Source organism: Saccostrea echinata, unplaced genomic scaffold, assembly GCF_033153115.1.
Source record: "Saccostrea echinata isolate AGI-Se365-2 ecotype Australia unplaced genomic scaffold, CSIRO_AGI_Sech_v1 ptg000001l, whole genome shotgun sequence".
Taxonomy (NCBI): Eukaryota; Metazoa; Mollusca; class Bivalvia; order Ostreida; family Ostreidae; genus Saccostrea; species Saccostrea echinata.
Window position 1 is genome coordinate 6,969,573 of NW_026889750.1, and position 18,256 is coordinate 6,987,828.

At 31.8% G+C, this 18,256-nt stretch overlaps 1 protein-coding gene and 1 pseudogene across 1 annotated transcript; both read left to right on the forward strand.

Moving 5' to 3' along the window:
- The first annotated feature begins 1,119 nt into the window (after positions 1-1,119).
- Positions 1,120-18,256, forward strand: LOC133182001 (uncharacterized). Its single transcript, XM_061316699.1, has 7 exons — positions 1,120-1,243; positions 1,768-1,822; positions 2,348-2,369; positions 7,379-7,450; positions 15,286-15,454; positions 17,442-17,498; positions 17,595-18,256. Exons 1-7 carry the CDS (start codon positions 1,120-1,122, stop codon positions 17,786-17,788), a joined length of 693 nt encoding a protein of 230 aa, XP_061172683.1. The 3' UTR covers positions 17,789-18,256.
- Positions 7,982-8,782, forward strand: LOC133182962 (uncharacterized; annotated as a pseudogene).

Genomic DNA, 18,256 nt, shown 5'->3' on the forward strand with positions numbered 1-18,256 from the left:
ACTATAATAATATGTTTTAGTATCAAAGTTTTCACTATAGTTAATCAAAAGGTTTTAATATAGTAAATCAAAGATGTTGCACACGGTGTTGGTACAATGTACACATTGACGTTACGTCAAAATAACGTAATTAAAGTCATAACGTTGTTATAGCGTTTTAATCGTTATAATTGCATATTCTTAAAATATTTTAATATGAATATTATCAATACAAAATAACAAGGCACTAAAAATTCAACGTTCTATACTCAGATGGTTTTTTTTATTATTATTATTATTATTATTTTAATAAATCTTATAAATAAATGCTAACTAATGATATTTATTATGGAATTGGCACAGACACTCAAAAGAATCTCAATTATCCTCACTCATATCCACTCTTCCCCTTTCTATCTCTTTTTCCTCAAGTTGTATTCTCTGTTTGGGTTTTAAGTACTAAAACGCGGAACGGAAACGGAAGACGGACAATATGACAAATATATAAATCATACTAGAAACTATATAAATTGTATAAATTGTGCATACTTAAACAAGGATTATTTGTATGAGTTGATAAAGTCATGTTTATATTTTCTTGTGAGGATCGATCCCAGAACATAGGCATAAAGTGAGGAATGCGGAACAGAAAAACATGCATATCATTTAAAATTTCGTGGTTAAATATATACGAGTTGAATAATCTGAGTTAAATCAGTTAAAACATTCCAGTCTTATAAAAAGTCATCTACATACCTTTTATCTATATTATATTTTATAGATCACGCTTCATGAGTTGTGGGTATTAAAATGTCCTGATCAATTTAAAGAGGAAAAAGCCTCTTTAAATTAGCTCAAATCAGTGATTAATTTTGGGCCGCAGCGTTATCAGGTTAAGATAATTTTTCAAATACAAAAAAGAAGAGAAATTAAAAAAACAATTCTCAACTGCAAGGACGATGGATCAGCAATATTTGATATTGATACATGTATGATATGGATGTATTACCATGTAGTGTAGGTTCAATCTTAATTAAATAATGGTCCAAAAGGCTAGGGCAAGGCCACAACAAAGGTTCAAAATTTTGCATTGTATTGTAAAAGGATATTTTGAAAAGAAAGATTGTGTTTGCTCAAAGCATGTACTCAAAGAGTACATGTAGATTAGGGTTTCGATTTGGAAACAAAGATGTAAACGTAAACTATATTGAAATTCTTAAGAACAAAAGGACCACAATTTCTGAAGTTGACATTGAACCTGAAAGTACTGTAAATCAAAATTTGTGACATGATAGACTTTATTTTGGAGAACAAAATAAGGATTTTCATTGAACAAAAAAGAAGAGAAATTAAAAAAAAACACAATTCTTAAGAACGATGGGCTTTATTTTGGAGAACAAAATAAGGATTTTCATTGAACAAAAAAGAAGAGAAATTAAAAAAAAACACAATTCTTAAGAACGATGGGCTTTATTTTGGAGAACAAAATAAGGATTTTCATTAACCTTTTCATTTGTCAGAAAGAGACTGTTAACTTAGTAGTGTCGTGACCCAGTATATCTCTTGTTAAAGATTAAAAATTGTAGCTTAACGGTATTACAAGTCAAACCTAATATTTATCTTGCATGTTATTTATACTTGAAGATTAATACTCCTGCGATCTCGTAACATCGACTCAAGTGAAATGCTGTAGAATACTAAATCATTTTTAACATAATCATATGAAAGATTAAAAGTTTGCTAAAAAACTCAATAAACTGACACAATATTTTTTTTTATTATTTTTAGCTCGAAGGATATGTGTTCTACGACGGACACCATTACAGGTAAACAAAACCCTTAAGTAAGCATGAATTTTCATCTCAAAAAATTAGTTGGAACTAAGATGCTGTTTTCCACATTTAGATATTGTATTTGTTTTTAAGCTTTAAACAGAAGTAAGTATTTATTTCATGTTTATGAAGCTATAAACGACAAGGAATTGATAATTTCACCTATGCGGCACTGTGCAAGAATTGCCATGCGCTTCCATGTCATTTATAATACTCATTTACACTAAAAACATTTATATTTACATTTCTAAATCATTGTTTATGCATTCTACCTATATAGGTTTGGATACTGCACAGAAATACAAATAAATACTTTTTATATATATCTTTCTCCTACTCTCTATCTCTTTTCCTAATTGATATGTGACAATTATACAAGCACAGAGAGAGAGAGAGAGAGAGACACTTACGATGCATTTATGATACAGTGTTATAATTCCGGCTTTTACTATATATATTATGTTTCTTGGTATTAACAGTACCTATTGATAAAACATTGCCAATGGAATAAATATCTGTATCTTTTATTCTTGTAGACAGTTCGTAAGCACAAAGTCCGTAAGTACAATCCAACAACAAACAGTCCAAAAAATAAATTGTTAACTATAGTTTACTAAAATTAACTATAATAATATGTTTTAGTATCAAAGTTTTCACTATAGTTAATCAAAAGGTTTTAATATAGTAAATCAAAGATGTTGCACACGGTGTTGGTACAATGTACACATTGACGTTACGTCAAAATAACGTAATTAAAGTCATAACGTTGTTATAGCGTTTTAATCGTTATAATTGCATATTCTTAAAATATTTTAATATGAATATTATCAATACAAAATAACAAGGCACTAAAAATTCAACGTTCTATACTCAGATGGTTTTTATTATTATTATTATTATTATTATTATTATTATTTTAATAAATCTTATAAATAAATGCTAACTAATGATATTTATTATGGAATTGGCACAGACACTCAAAAGAATCTCAATTATCCTCACTCATATCCTCTCTTCCCCTTTCTATCTCTTTTTCCTCAAGTTGTATTCTCTGTTTGGGTTTTAAGTACTAAAACGCGGAACGGAAACGGAAGACGGACAATATGACAAATATATAAATCATACTAGAAACTATATAAATTGTATAAATTGTGCATACTTAAACAAGGATTATTTGTATGAGTTGATAAAGTCATGTTTATATTTTCTTGTGAGGATCGATCCCAGAACATAGGCATAAAGTGAGGAATGCGGAACAGAAAAACATGCATATCATTTAAAATTTCGTGGTTAAATATATACGAGTTGAATAATCTGAGTTAAATCAATTCTGATAAATATGAATGGCAAGTATTTAATATTTATATGAACCATGGTAAGAACGAGCACAACTCCAAAAGTTTTTGATTAGCAAAATTAATAAATGAATAAAAGTAAACAACTTGCCCAAACCCCAGACTTGAAAATCATATTTCATTGGGGGGAGGGCACCTTTTTTTTAGTCTATTTTCTTCTGATACCTGACTTTCCGTACCATTTTACATGGGGTCATGTTTCCTAGGGGATTCCAAGATTTCATTCGTTACTTTACATGGCAATTTTATAACTCTGAAAATCCCAGAGAATGTCCGGGCACCCCCTCCCCCTCGATCCCCCTCTAGATCCGCTTTTGTCTTTTTTATTGAAACCTTTCGAATTCTGTAATTTTCATGCTACATCTACCTAGACTGTTTTGAATTAGGTAATGTACTTAGTATTTACGAACTTGTTTTGCAAAGGAATGTATTTTTCTACGATAGACAAAATGTATCTTTCTACGAGAAAAATGCAATTATAAAATCAATACATTTGATTGGTGTCATTTTTATGACAACCGATTTAAGTGCTTGTGCTTGTTTTAATTTTGGGCTTTTGTGCTCATGCGTTTTTGTGAATATGTAGATTGGTTCTTGAATTATAGGTGGGCGCTAAACTGACAAAAAATGAATGGCAGAATATTCAATCGAACTATTCTTTGTGGGTTTTTTCAGCTTAAGTAGTACATGTTGGCTGCCTTTTTGGTCTAGTCTTCAATACTATAACATATGAAAAAATAAGCTTTAAGCTCTCGGAAAAGGCATGTGGAATCGTATTTAAATTGGAGGAATTGACAAGCAGAAAAGGAGGGATGAGGCGTTTCACCATTAAGAATTGACCCACCAAATTGAAAAACTGGCCAATCGCCAAAAGTCAAAAATCCTTTTACTATTTTTTTTATTCTTAAGAGGGAGAGGGAGGTTTTCTCATTTTCATTTTCGGCAAATTATTGAGAACAATAACATGAAGGAATTTGATATTGGTGCAAAAAATGAAAAGGGGGGATAACGGTCTTTGAATGAAAATTTTCGCACGAAATTTACAGCAAAAGACTATTCTAAAACAATGGTAGAGGGACCCTCCTAACCAATATCTGGTACTACGGACCTGCAAAAATTGGGGAAAGGGGGCACGGAGATAATAATTTGATTATCCCGATATCATACATAGTGTAATATTATATCGCTTTTCGTATGAGACAAAATGGCTACATTTTCATCGATGCTTGCATTTATTTTACGTACATTATTACCGTAAAAATTATGTAATTATTTCATATAGTATAAAATGTTCTTCCAAAATACAGTAATGGTATATCAATGTCATTATTTTATGTATTTTAGATATTTAAATGAGCAATGTTAAGTCACTGTTTGTACAGTAATTCGTTTGTACAGAACAAAATGGCTACACTTTACCAAGCCTGACTTATATTTACGTTGGAACAGTGAATAAATATGACATTACATTGCTAAAAAGAGAATTTTTAGAATAATTTAGTACCTTAGATAATACATTAAATTTCATATTTAATTTATAGAACAAATTGCACCTTGAAAACATAGTTTCTTTTCGACATATAAAGAGTCAGATATTATAATATATGTACCAACACCGTGCGTAGTGTCAAGTATTTTTTAAATGAATTTCAAATTGTTATGATTAATTTCCCTCAATTTCTAAATGAGAATTCCTGAGAAAGAGGAAAAGAAATATTAATTGTATATTCACATTTTAATCTCCAAAATTTACATAATTGGTAATATATTCAAGAGTTATTAAAATTAAATCTCGAAAAAGTTTCATTATAAATCAGAGTATTAAAGTATATGCGTCATTTTTTAGTTCGCTATAGAAACAATTATACAAATACGTGTGTAGTAAATTTTTGTCAGGAAGGTCTGGAAGATTTCCATATTTGGAAGTCATGTATGGTAAGTGAAATGTTGCTATAAACATACTCCATATTCGGGTAAATGTTTTCATGATCAATCGGAAACCATCACTCTCACACACCCACAAACAGATCTGCAACATATATACACTTTATATGGACATATGGCAAGGTGTAAAAACTTTGGAAAAAGGAATGAAGATGATGCTTTTTTATCTTTATATTTCAAGCATACAAGAAACTGGACAATTTTGTTATACACAGGAAATAAGTGCATGTAGACTGCTATTGTCATATTCCCTAGTGCTAAAACATCTCCATAGCAGGCTTAAAAAACTTAAAATCTGCCGTATTTCAAATTTCTTAAACTATTTGGATTGCTAATTTATAGAGATAGATTTTATTCCCACGTAGAATTTATTCTTAACCTTTATGTCTTAAAATTGTTTGTTCACGGTAGAATTATTACACATGCCGTATTATTTCTAAAAGTTTACCGGATTTTTTTCCAAAAATCTTTTGAGAAAAAAAGTTTAAAACCGATTTTTTTTTTTTATTTTCTCGTGGATTTGCTTAAATCTTGTTGTCTGATTGGCTAGTGGAATAATCACATTATTTATTCTGTGCATTTATAGTAATAAACATCATCGTTCATGATTTCCTTAAATGGAAATTGTCCAGACCTGTTAAAAAGTTATTTATTCTAATTTCATCTTATAAAAAAAAAATTTTAGCATAGAAAAAATGTTTTCATTATTCTGAAATCAATTTTGTAATCGTTTCTTTAAATTCACTAAAATATTAACATGAGAAGAAATATCTCAGAACTGTGTTTTTCCAGACATCAAGAATACCGTATGAATTGAAAAATACTGGACGCTTTTCTGAGATTGAAAAAAATATCCCCCAAGGAATTATCCTTTCGATCGCGACGATGAAAACTCTTCTTACTGCCAATTTAAAGTAAAATAATGATATTCAAATATTTGTCATATATTACATACAGGCTTGGGGCGAATTACATTGTAAAGTAATGCATTACCATTACTTCAAGAATTTTGGCATTAAATTACCATTACTTTAATTTCTTAAAGTAATGCATTACATTACCATTACTTTAGGAAAGTAATGCATTACCATTACTTTTGGAGGTTTTCAGAAATAAAAATACAAAACTTTGCAACTATTTTCATAAACATGCATCCCACCCCTTTGTAACTAAACATGATGAACGATAATTCAAATTTTATTCCAAGTACCTGTATTTATTACACTGTAAACAATTTACACATCTTTTTATTATTCACAGGATGTTCGAACTTTTCAATTGTCAATAAGATAAAAACATGTACATTTACAATATGAACTTTTTGTATAACTATAATTGATGTCATAAAGCAATTAAACTTTTGGGGCAATTTAATCCCTCCCCAAAACTAATCTTAATAAGATATATAAAGATTATTTGAATCTTGTATACGTTAAATTATGACAAAAATAAATGATTGACAAACTTGTAAAAATTGTTGGACAGTATGTACATTTTGCTCTTCTAAAAGTCAAGTGTCTATTTTCTATTCCTTTTGGTGCAATGGATTTGTCATGGTCAGCTCAAGCTAGACGAGCTCAATTAATGTTTCATAAACATAGTCAGAAGAAAGGGGCTGGTTTTTTGAATAATTCCCAAAACAATACATTGTTTTAATTGTTACATAATCTTAGAGGCATTTTGTGTTTTGATGACACTCTATTTAAAAGGTGGCAATTATATGTTTACATTATACATTAATAGTGTGCCTCATACTGGAATTATTTTTAAAGGATATTTTTAAAAATATCTTTAAAATATTCTTTGAAATCAAATCTTATCTAAAATAAGTATAAAAATTTAAATGTATGCGAATTGTACTTTCAACATAATAAAAATATATATTTAAATAGATATAGAGAGTTTATTTAAATAGGTTAACTTTTTTCATTTACCTCTATTATTTCAGAAAAAAAAATTAATCTTCACTATTATTTCCATGTACATTTTTTTTTTTTTTTTTTTTTTTTTTTTTTTTTTTTTTTTTGAATAGATATATACAAAATAATGCTTTGTAATGCTATGTAATGCCAGCATTACTCTGAATTTGAGAAAGTAATGCATTACATTACCATTACATGTAATGCAATTTTTTGGCATTGCACATTACTAGCATTATTTCGTGTTCAAGTAATGCATTGCAATGCATTACAATTACATTTAGCATTACCCCAAGCCTGATTACATATCAAGTTAAAATTATGTCTGTAAAATGTTTTAAATTTTTAGAAAAGAAAAGTGTCTGATGGAACGGAATCGACAGAATTGACAACACAATCCCTACCTACATATGGTGATAAGGTATTAATCAATTTATTCAGTCACAATCATTCTATATTCGACATCATCATTCATTTATTTTAGAAAGGATGACTGTACTTTACGCCTGTTTTGGGGTCTTTTCGATTGCTTCTGTTGCTTTTATACCTATACCTTATCTCACTTTTGTATGTTTATGAAAGAATACTGTCAATTTGGAACCACATTTAAATCTTAAAATGATTTTAGACTGTGATACAATAAAATGATTCGATGTTTTTTGTCCTTACTACTTTCCAAATATAGTGCATTTACACTTACCTGCCCTTGATTGAACATAAAATAAGCATGAGAGGTGGAGCTAACATTGTAAGAATGGCTCTAAAATTAGACTTGATAAATTTATTTCTTTACGTTTTTAGCTTCGGTAATTTTCGTGAATTTTCGTATCTTAAGAATACTGGTTTTTCATGCACGAGCGATTTAGCGCTCACTATAAATACATTTGCCGGGCAATGTTCGATTAATGCGACGTTCGTTACAAAGAATCGCAGTAGTTTTTGTGTCTTTGGCATGTCTACAGAATCTTCAAGTACAGCTTCTAATAGAGATGTTCCTCGGGAATCACAGACAGAGACTAACTCCAATTCTGGACAGGATTTTGATGTTATTGACGCTGTAAGTCTATTCAACAGTAGGTTAGACGCCGCTCTTGAAAAGCAAAAAACTATTATTCTTTCTGAAGTTCAAGATAAACTTAAACCAGCAAACACAATTGAGTTCAGTGGAGAAGGAAACAAAATACAGTTTCATTTCAATGAGGCAAGACTGCGAGGTTTAGAGCTGTTGTCACAAAAACTCACATCTGGCGATTTTAGCGGTGTCACAGATTTAATTTCTTCCGAGAAAGAGGCCATTCGTCAACGAAACAAGTTATTACGAATAGCTGATAAACATGGTTGGGACACCGTTAAGGAGTACGTGGATTCTGATATTGCTGACAATAGCGAGGATGCCGCCAGACTGCGCTCCGCTATTTCAAGAGCCGCCAACAAGAAGCGGAAATCTCCATACGACAGACCGGTTTTCCCTAAAACTTCAGGAGTGTTCGATAGTTTGTCCTCTAAGCAGCTTTTTCTCGGCAGTTCAAAATTCAACTACCGGCAGCAATTCGACCCTAGATTCTTTTCGCCCAGTCCGGCCAATTACAGAAAACCTCTTCAAACACAGGTCGCAAACATCGTCTGCCACTACTGCCGACTCCCGGGCCACTTTGCAAGATTCTCCCCGTATACCCAGCAACTACAGTTCACAAATTCCCAGAGAACCGAAACAACAGCACTTGTTCCAACATCAACAGCAGACCAGCAGTGAAGTTGAGTATGATAGTCATTTATTGGATCAGAAATCTGACTTTTATTCAAAATCTAACATTTCAGTTAAAGATCGTTTAAAAAACTCTTTTGAATTTTGGAAGAATGTTATAAAACCAGACGATTATATTTTAAATGTTATCAGATTTGGTTATAGGATAGAATTTATTACATTTCCTGAAGTTGTATTTTTGTCTAAAAACAAATCAGCACTGCAGAGCACCCTTTTGTTGAAAAGGCCATATTAGAATTGTTGAAAAAAGAGTAAGTGATTGAATGCTTTGAACCGCCCCATTGTGTAAATCCACTGACCGTTTCTGTGCCATTGAATAAAAAGCCAAGGTTGATTCTTGACCTTAGACATGTCAATGCATGCGTCTTAAAGAGAAAATTCAAATTCGAAGGGACTTCAGAGGGTCTCAATTTTGCCAAAAAAGGCTTATTTATGATAAAATTTGATTTAACAAGCGGATATCATCACGTAAACATTCATCCAGATTTTTACAAATACTTGGGGTTTTCTTGGAATTTCAATGGCTCAAAGCTTTATTTTGTATTCACGGTCCTCCCCTTTGGCCTCAGCAGTGCGGGTTACATTTTTACTAAAGTATTAAGACCGTTAGTATTGCATTGGAGAACAAAAGCGTATGGAGTTATTATGTATTTAGATGATGGCTGGGTTTGCGATTCAAAACAAAATTGTATTTTAATGTCACAGGATATTCAAAAAGACTTATTGCATGCTGGTTTTCTTGTTAATGAAGAAAAGAGCGTTTGGAATCCAATTCAAAAATTAGAGTGGCTCGGTTTTGAGTGGAACTTAGAAGTCGGGTTTATTGGTATTCCTCGACATAAATTAGAAAGTTTGTGCAGTAAGATAATTAAACTTAGAGAAAAACAAAAAATTTCTGCCAGAGATCTCGCTTCAGTAGTAGGCAGTATTATTTCATTTAAGTTTGCACTTGGGCCTGTTTGTCAAATAACAACTAGACAATTGTCAATGCTAATTGCAAATGCATCATGTTGGGATGAAAATATTAATATTTCACTTCCCGCGTGGTGTGAGCTAGAGTTTTGGTTAAAAAATAGTCTATCAATTCCCGGTAGGGTTATTTCTCCATGGTATCGCATACCGGAACGCATTGCTTTTACTGACGCTAGTGATTTTGCAGGCGGTGGCGTGATGATAGATTCTACTAAGAAAGTTTTTCATGTTATGTGGGACGAATCAGACAGATTTCAGAGTTCAACTTTTAGAGAACTTAAAACAGTTGAAATGTTCATGAAATCTTTTGGTGGGGTTTTAGAAAATAAATTTGTAAAACTATACACAGACAATCAAAACGTCGTTAGAATTTCGCAGATCGGCAGTATGAATTCGGATTTACAAACTCTTGCTTTTTCTATATACACAAATTGTTTGATTACAAATATCGATTTTTCTGTAGCCTGGGTTCCACGAGATCAAAACGTAGAAGCAGATTTTGTCAGCAAAGTTTTTGATTTTGACGATTGGGGTATAAGCAATCATATTTTTGCATTTTTCAATAAGGTTTGGGGACCTTACACTTGTGATAATTTTGCGAGTTGCAACAATTTCAAAGTGAAAAAATTTTATTCTTTGTTTTGGTCTCCTGGAACAAGCGGCGTCGACGCATTTGCGTTTGACTGGTCACAAGATTTGAATTGGATTGTTCCTCCCATTTATTTGATAGGGAGGACAATAAAACATTTATTAAATTGCGGGGCTAAGGGCACCTTAATTGTTCCTAAATGGAAATCAGCAGCTTTTTGGCCATCTTTGTTCGACAAGAATGGAAAGTTCTTGTGGTTTGTGAAAGATATGATAGAATATGAAAAACCAACAATTTTTTTCATTTCGGGTTCTGATAAAAGTAGCATATTTGCATCTCACAAATTTATCAGTAATGTTATAGCACTGAGATTGGATGCTTCGTAATTAAGTCACTGTAACAATGTACTATGTGCAATTAGCATGCTTTGATTGTGAAATATGGACAGATAGTACACAAAGGTTGACTGCTAGCCAGTGTACAATGTGCATGCGTATTGTAATGAAATAATTGGATGACTGTTATCCAATAAAGAGGGCTGCTCTCCTAGATATGATGTGTTTACTTTGAATGACTGCAACTCAAATATAAGATTATAATTAACATAATATTCTGGTACTGACAATCATATAAATTGATGACTGCTTAAATTGAATCAAGGAGGACTGCTCTCCTGTTTTGATGTTGATTATAAAATGTTTTGTGTGTACGTGCATGTGTTATACTATCGTGGCTACATTTGGCTATGGTGCAAAATTGATTTGAATTTTAATGTGCATTATTGTTATATATTTCAGATATTGAAGAATTATCAAGGCCAATGGATAAATATTGAAAAGTTTAAACAAAATCACCATTTTAGTGATATAGTGGAGTCTTTGCCTAATATCGTGAGAAACGCAAAATCTCAATCCACGAACAAGAAGTACGACATATATTTCTCTAAATTCAGAGACTGGTGTTTGAAGCATTCCTTTACACATCTTCCGGCATCAGTATCTACCGTCGCTCTTTTTATGGGAGGTTTGGTGCAACAGAGGGTATCAACATCCGTTCTGGAAGCGTATTTCTACAGTATAAGCTGGACTCACGAATTTTCTTCAAGATTGAATCCATGCGAGGACAAGTTTCTGAAACTAGTACTTGAAGGAGGAAGACGTATGTTATCAAAACCTATCAACAAAAAAGAACCTATCACTACAGATATATTACGTAAATTAATGGATGTTTCTTCCAAGGATCCTTCAAATGTGCTGAAATTGAGATCGTTTGTGATGTGTTTATTGGGTTTTTCCAGATTCTTTAGATTCGGTGAATTATCAAATATTCGATTATGCGATATTAAATGGGAAAACGTTTACATCGATATCAACATTCCCAGAAGTAAAACAGATTTCTATAGAAGAGGAAACTCGGTGATAATCGCAAAAACTGGAAATGATCTGTGTCCTGTGTTTTGGTTAAATAAATACATTGACATGTTAAAGATGGATAAGTCTTCCGACGATTATCTTTTTACAGCTTTAATCTTTGTAAAATCTCTCAATGTTTTCAAAGCTTCCAATAAATCCAAATCTCTGTCATACACAAGAGCTAGAGAAATATTGTTGTCATCTTTAAATGAAATTGGCCTTGACAGTTCTAAATATTCATTGCATAGTTTACGCAGCGGCGGAGTTACAGCCGCTTCTAATAATAATGTGTCAGATCGACTGCTTAAAATACATGGTCGTTGGGTCACGGATAAAGCCAAAGACGGTTATATAAAAGACAATCTTGAACAAAAAATACTAGTTTCAATGAATCTTGGATTATAAAATTTATATTATTGCAATCACTGTCCTTTGTTTAATGCGATTTGTAACGAACGCAACAACCTACAATATATTCTTTTTCTTTGTTTTCAATAAATTAGTCAAGAAAATATTTATTTTCGGAGGAGTGAAACGAGGGAGAAAATAAATTTATTTCTTTACGTTTTTAGCTTCGGTAATTTTCGTGAATTTTCGTATCTTAAGAATACTGGTTTTTCATGCACGAGCGATTTAGCGCTCACTATAAATACATTTGCCGGGCAATGTTCGATTAATGCGACGTTCGTTACAAAGAATCGCAGTAGTTTTTGTGTCTTTGGCTTTCCCGGCCCGCCCAGCCCTTGCATTGTTTATTCCCTTGCATTCTTTATTTTGTAAAAATAATATAATTGATTTGTGTTATTAATAAAAAGCGATTTGTAACGAACGCAACAACCTACAATATATTCTTTTTCTTTGTTTTTCAATAAATTAGTCAAGAAAATATTTATTTTCGGAGGAGTGAAACGAGGGAGAAAATAAATAACAATGAAATGTTTGGGAAAGCGAACGTGATCACTCTTTCCAATCTCCCTCTCCATTCTGTATGGCACAAATACACTTCAGACAAAGGTTTCAAAACGAAATTAACAACATGAGCACGTCAATGTAATTAAAGCAGATTTTATATCAATGCCAGATGACAACGTGTTCGAACACAATGTCCTAGTTAGCACAAAACATGCTACCTTACAAGTCACGTGACGGAATTTAGTATTCACAAAGTTACCTGAGGTAAGAAATCACGTGGTGAATTATAATATTCAACATGTCATAATCCTTGGTTCAACACAAAGAGCGAATGTATAAGAAGAAGCAGTTTTTTTTCTCTTTTTGACCATGAGCGCATGTTTGTCTATTAATCTCCTTTTGACACAATATTATTTATGCAAATATACAACTACTGTTAAACGTAGAACAATAGACAAACATGAGCTTTAAACATGCGCTTTATACACGACTTTATACATAGTCAGTAAAAAAGTGGGCGTCCTCATTATCGAACGGAGATTCAAGAAATTGTGATGACCCCTGCCTTTAAAAACAGATTCGAACTTCGTAAATACACTTTCTTATCAAACGTAATTATATGAAGTTGTAGATTGGATGTTGACCATTCTTGCAATGAAAAGAAAAATGCTTGTTTTGAAAGTTTATTTTGTCGCAAATTCCGCATGTCCTTAAGTACAGTCATCCTTTAAGAGCCCAACGCATCATAGCTACAAAATTTATGCTACATGTATTTCTGGTCCATCTCTTCAAACATAGTGGGGCTTGGCCTTATAGTATTAAGATGAAAACGCAAACATTACCTACAAAGGTGACCATATAAATTTCATATATTTCTGTAAAAAAAAACACTACTAAACGATTATTTACAGCTAAGTTATGCTGCCCACAAACGCTTTCAAGATTATACAATAACTTTACTGGTTTTCCTCTCGTTTCGTTACTTACATGTACAACAACAGTGTTACGAATTATCTTGACATTCGTTAATTTCGCAAAGAATCATAATTATGCATAAAACGATTTTTTAATTACTGCAGTCCTCAATATAATTTGTCAACAGTCAAATAAATTGTATGATTTCAAAGAATACATGTATGAATTAATTCGTCAATCTGTTTTAGTTCTGTCTATCTATATTGGTTAAATTTTGGAACATAATTCAAATAGTAAACAGTTTTTTTTAACCTACTATCTCATTTTTTTTTCATCAGTACTGGTTGCAGTCAGTTTTTAAAGATTTTATTGGCCGCTATCATAATACCAATACATATATATATATATATATATATATATATATATATATATATATATATATATATATATATATATATATATATATATATATATATATATACAAGGAGTGACCAAAAAGTTCGCGAACTAATTGAATTACTACCATAAAAGAAATAAAATTAGGTTTCAATGTGTATTATTTTTTAAAGTAGTCCCCTCCGGTTTTATTGCACATCTGCCATAGTTCTGCTCATGCGCGAAACACGTGGCCCAGACGGTCACGTGACATGCTCTTAAGCGTTCTGTTCACGGCAGCTAAAAGATTTATCCGAGTCTTATAATTATTTCCATGCAAGTTAATTTTTACAACAAGAATGATCCATTTGTCACAAATGACCAAATCTCGGCAATAGGATGAATGGATAAGGATATCTTTCACCAGAATGAGCATGGTGACCATCACAACCCGACCCTTCTGCCTTAGATGTGTCGTTTTTTAAATGTGAATCAAGTATACGCGCGTTCTTTTTATCATATCTGATACGTTTAATATCTAAAGTAATTGATATTTTATGGATTTAATAATTATTTTATTGTTAAGATACTCAACTATTTTTGTAACTCTAACTTTAATAACAGATTGCTCAACTAAGGACACATCTCTTTCTCACCATACTTTCAATAGGCACCAGAACAAACATAATTTTTAACCATTTCCCTTCCTTCACTAAAACAATCAATCAAATTAATGATTGAACTTTTTGCAAGTACCTTGTTTTTATAAACCCTGTACAAATTATTATATGCCACTGCAAAGGAATTTCCAAGATACACGTTAAACTTTACAGCCGTTCCATGCTCGAGTAAGACTGGGTCACCCGTTTTTTGCCACGAGCCATCTACCTATTGAGGTCATTTTCACATGTGACGTCATAAACATGGACCAAAACATATGTAACATCTGCTTTTTATAGAACATGCTTATGAATATTTGTGTGCCAAATTTCATTCTAATCTGAATTGTGTTTTTGTAAAAATAAAGACAGTTCGCGAACTTTTTGATCACCCCTCGTATATCGTCCTCTTCCACTTTATAAAATGTATTCGGAAATGTAATTTCCAAGTGTAGACTTAAAGAGTTTACCAACAATTTCATGGATAAAGGTAAAAGAAAATTAATTGTATGATTAATACATTCGTCTTGAAAGCATTTAGTAAAATATATAAATCCATTTTAATTGCAACCCACTCCCACCCCAACCCCACACACTAAACAAGCTCTAAACTTTATGGCAATTTATGTTATTTTAAAGATAATTCTTTTTTCACAGAAATTAAAAGTAAGTTGGTGCAGGATTGCACTTATTCTAATCTTTTTCCTTGGAATATCTGTTGGCGCTGCACTAAGTGCCCTTAATACAGAACAGCTATCAGAATTACCAAAAATAACGGAAAATTTCACCAGGACTGTGGAGTTTCTTCGATCCGAAATTAAAAAAGGTATTATTGGTTATGTATTGGAAGCATATTCTAGAGGTTAAATTGTTGTTGCTTAAGACTTTAAATTATGTTAACATGATGGAAAGACAATAAATAAAAAAAATATTTTAGTAATGATTTATTTACTATGGTATTTATGATGTTATTGTAGTTAGAATAAATGTACTCTGCATCAAATCGTTATTGGAACATGAAAGCATTATGAAACTCCAAGCTGTCCATAACTTATGTGAGATACTCACGTAATTTTGTTACTTTAAGGTAATAATAAATTAGCGTATCTTAGCTCCGAATTTCCGCTAACTTGTAAAAACAAATTTAAAGTGAAGAAAATACTAGAGGACAGCTCATATAATATTAATAAAAAAGAAAAATTTGAGTACAAAAACAAAAAAGCTAATAAAGCAGCACATTTTGTGTCCATGAGAAATTTAACAGATCGTCAAAAGACTTGGTCTCCAAAGCCTTTAGTTATTGTCAATATGGACCTCCCTCATATTTTTAATATCAATTTCAGATCTAGAGTACTTGTGCTGAGAAGGAGAATGATTTCTACAAAATTTTTAAGTAATTTTATATATAACAAATTGCAAGACATGAAAATTTCCGAGTGGTTTAAAGTGGTTTAAAGTCGGTTTAAAGTCGGTGTTAATAATTGTAGAAAAATTTTACGATTTTAGATTTTCTATATCATCATGTATTTGATTCAAAGACATAGATTTCATAACTTGTGCGAGTTGGTGACCTTTTTTTCTCCAACTCGAGTTCCTTTTCGCTCGCTTCAACGGTGTTTGGGGAGCTCATGATCATGTAAAACCGTCGGGGTCCAAGGTTATTTTTTTTTTGGAGCAGATTTCTTTTCAAGTACTTCTTTGCCCTATATTGATCAGAAATACATAGACGACGCTTAGTATGTTTCATTGGCAGGTTTCAGATACTGCATTTTCAGCAAAAGGATGATCAGGTTTATGTATTTGGAGCAAAAAAATATTTGGGGGCATATTAAAATTTTTTAGGCAGGTTTAAGTTTTTGGAACAGGTTCTCATTTTTAAGTACATGTAACTATTAGCCCTATATTGACCAAACTTGCAGGGATGATACATCCAAGGACGCACACTACCAGACTTGCTTGAATTCCTAGATCTTGCCTAAATTTTCTGGATGCATATGGGTGACCAGGTGAATGTTTTTGAGCAGGTTCATTCTAAAGTAATTATAGGCCCTATATTGACCAAACTTTTATCGATGATACATCATAGAATGCACACTACCAAACTTGCTTCCAATAGATGCTTGATTTGAAATACATTTTTAAGATGAATGAACAAGTTAAAAGTATTGGAGGAGGTTCATATTCTAAAGTAACTATAAGCCCAAACTTGCAGACCAAACTTGCATGGAATTTACATCAAGGATACACATTACCAGACTTGCTACAGATGATGCTTGATTTGACCTACATTTTTAGGATACATGTAAGTGACCATGTTAAAGTTTTTTGGAGCAGGTCCATTTCTTGCAGCTATAAGTTGACCAAAATTAGATAAATATTGAATCTAGGGATGCACACTACTAGATTATTATTTTAGTGAAATAATTTGTCTTATTTAAAGATAACATTCGCTGAGGCGAGCTCTTTTATCTTTCATTATCATTGTTTTTAATTGGCATAAGACATGAGGCTTGAAAGGTGTCTTTTGACAAATTAAGCATTATTTAATTCAGAAAGGAAGGAATAAAGAAAAAAAGGTACCTAAAGAGCACATATTATATAACCCAATTCTCCCTTTGCAAAACTGAATTTCTTCAAAGTTTCTATACATTTTTACTTTGTGGATCACGGCAATCGATTAGATGCTGCACTGATCCTGGCAACCAATCAAGTACTCCTTAGGGGTTCGCTAACATGTTAGAGAATCCCTGTATGGGAGAGACGCAACAATTAAAAGTCGGCATGGCAGAGCAACGTTTTAAATTATTTTTCAGATTTTTCAAACACAGCTTCCATTATAAAAGAATACTTTTCACAAACCCAAGGGACAGGTAAGTGCAACAGAATAATACACAAAAATTTACTTCTAAACTACAGTGTACTTATAAAAAAGATATGATTTATAATCAAACTGCGTTTTCATACAGTATGTGTAAGCGACTGTACTACTATGAGAGACGGGGATTACCAGTCTTGTTTTACCTGTTTCGGCTTCGTGTCCTGTTCAAATAACATCACCATTAACAAGACCTGTGCAAAGTCTGACGGCAGCTACCTGAAATGGGACGACAAAATCAAAGAGTGTCAATTTAATAGTACAACATGCCATGATGAAAGATAATTTGTTTAACATTAAACTATTATTTACATAATAGTTTTGTATATATTGATATGATTCCAATTTTATTGAAATGTAGAAATCCCATGATATCCATGTATTATAATCGTGATGTGCTAACTCGTAAATATTCCTGTGAAAAACTTAGAGTTTAGAAGTAACTGAAGATAATTTATCAAAATTATAGAATATCACATTTTTTCAAGGGTTTCCTGAACAAAAAAAGAAATCCGGTTATTCAGTGTTGTATATAATTGCCTGAAGTATTGTTGAAATATATTTATTTTTAGAGATATGTACATACATGTATTAATATATATTATTTATTCAATAAGGTTTGCAGTCTTTATGGGTCTAGCTTTGATCATGAAGACACAGATCTAGAGGACTCGGGTGTTTCAAGAATCCGTTATCACTCTTTCGTCCTAAACGTTGATTTAGTGTTTTTGAGAATACAGAAATTTTCTTTGA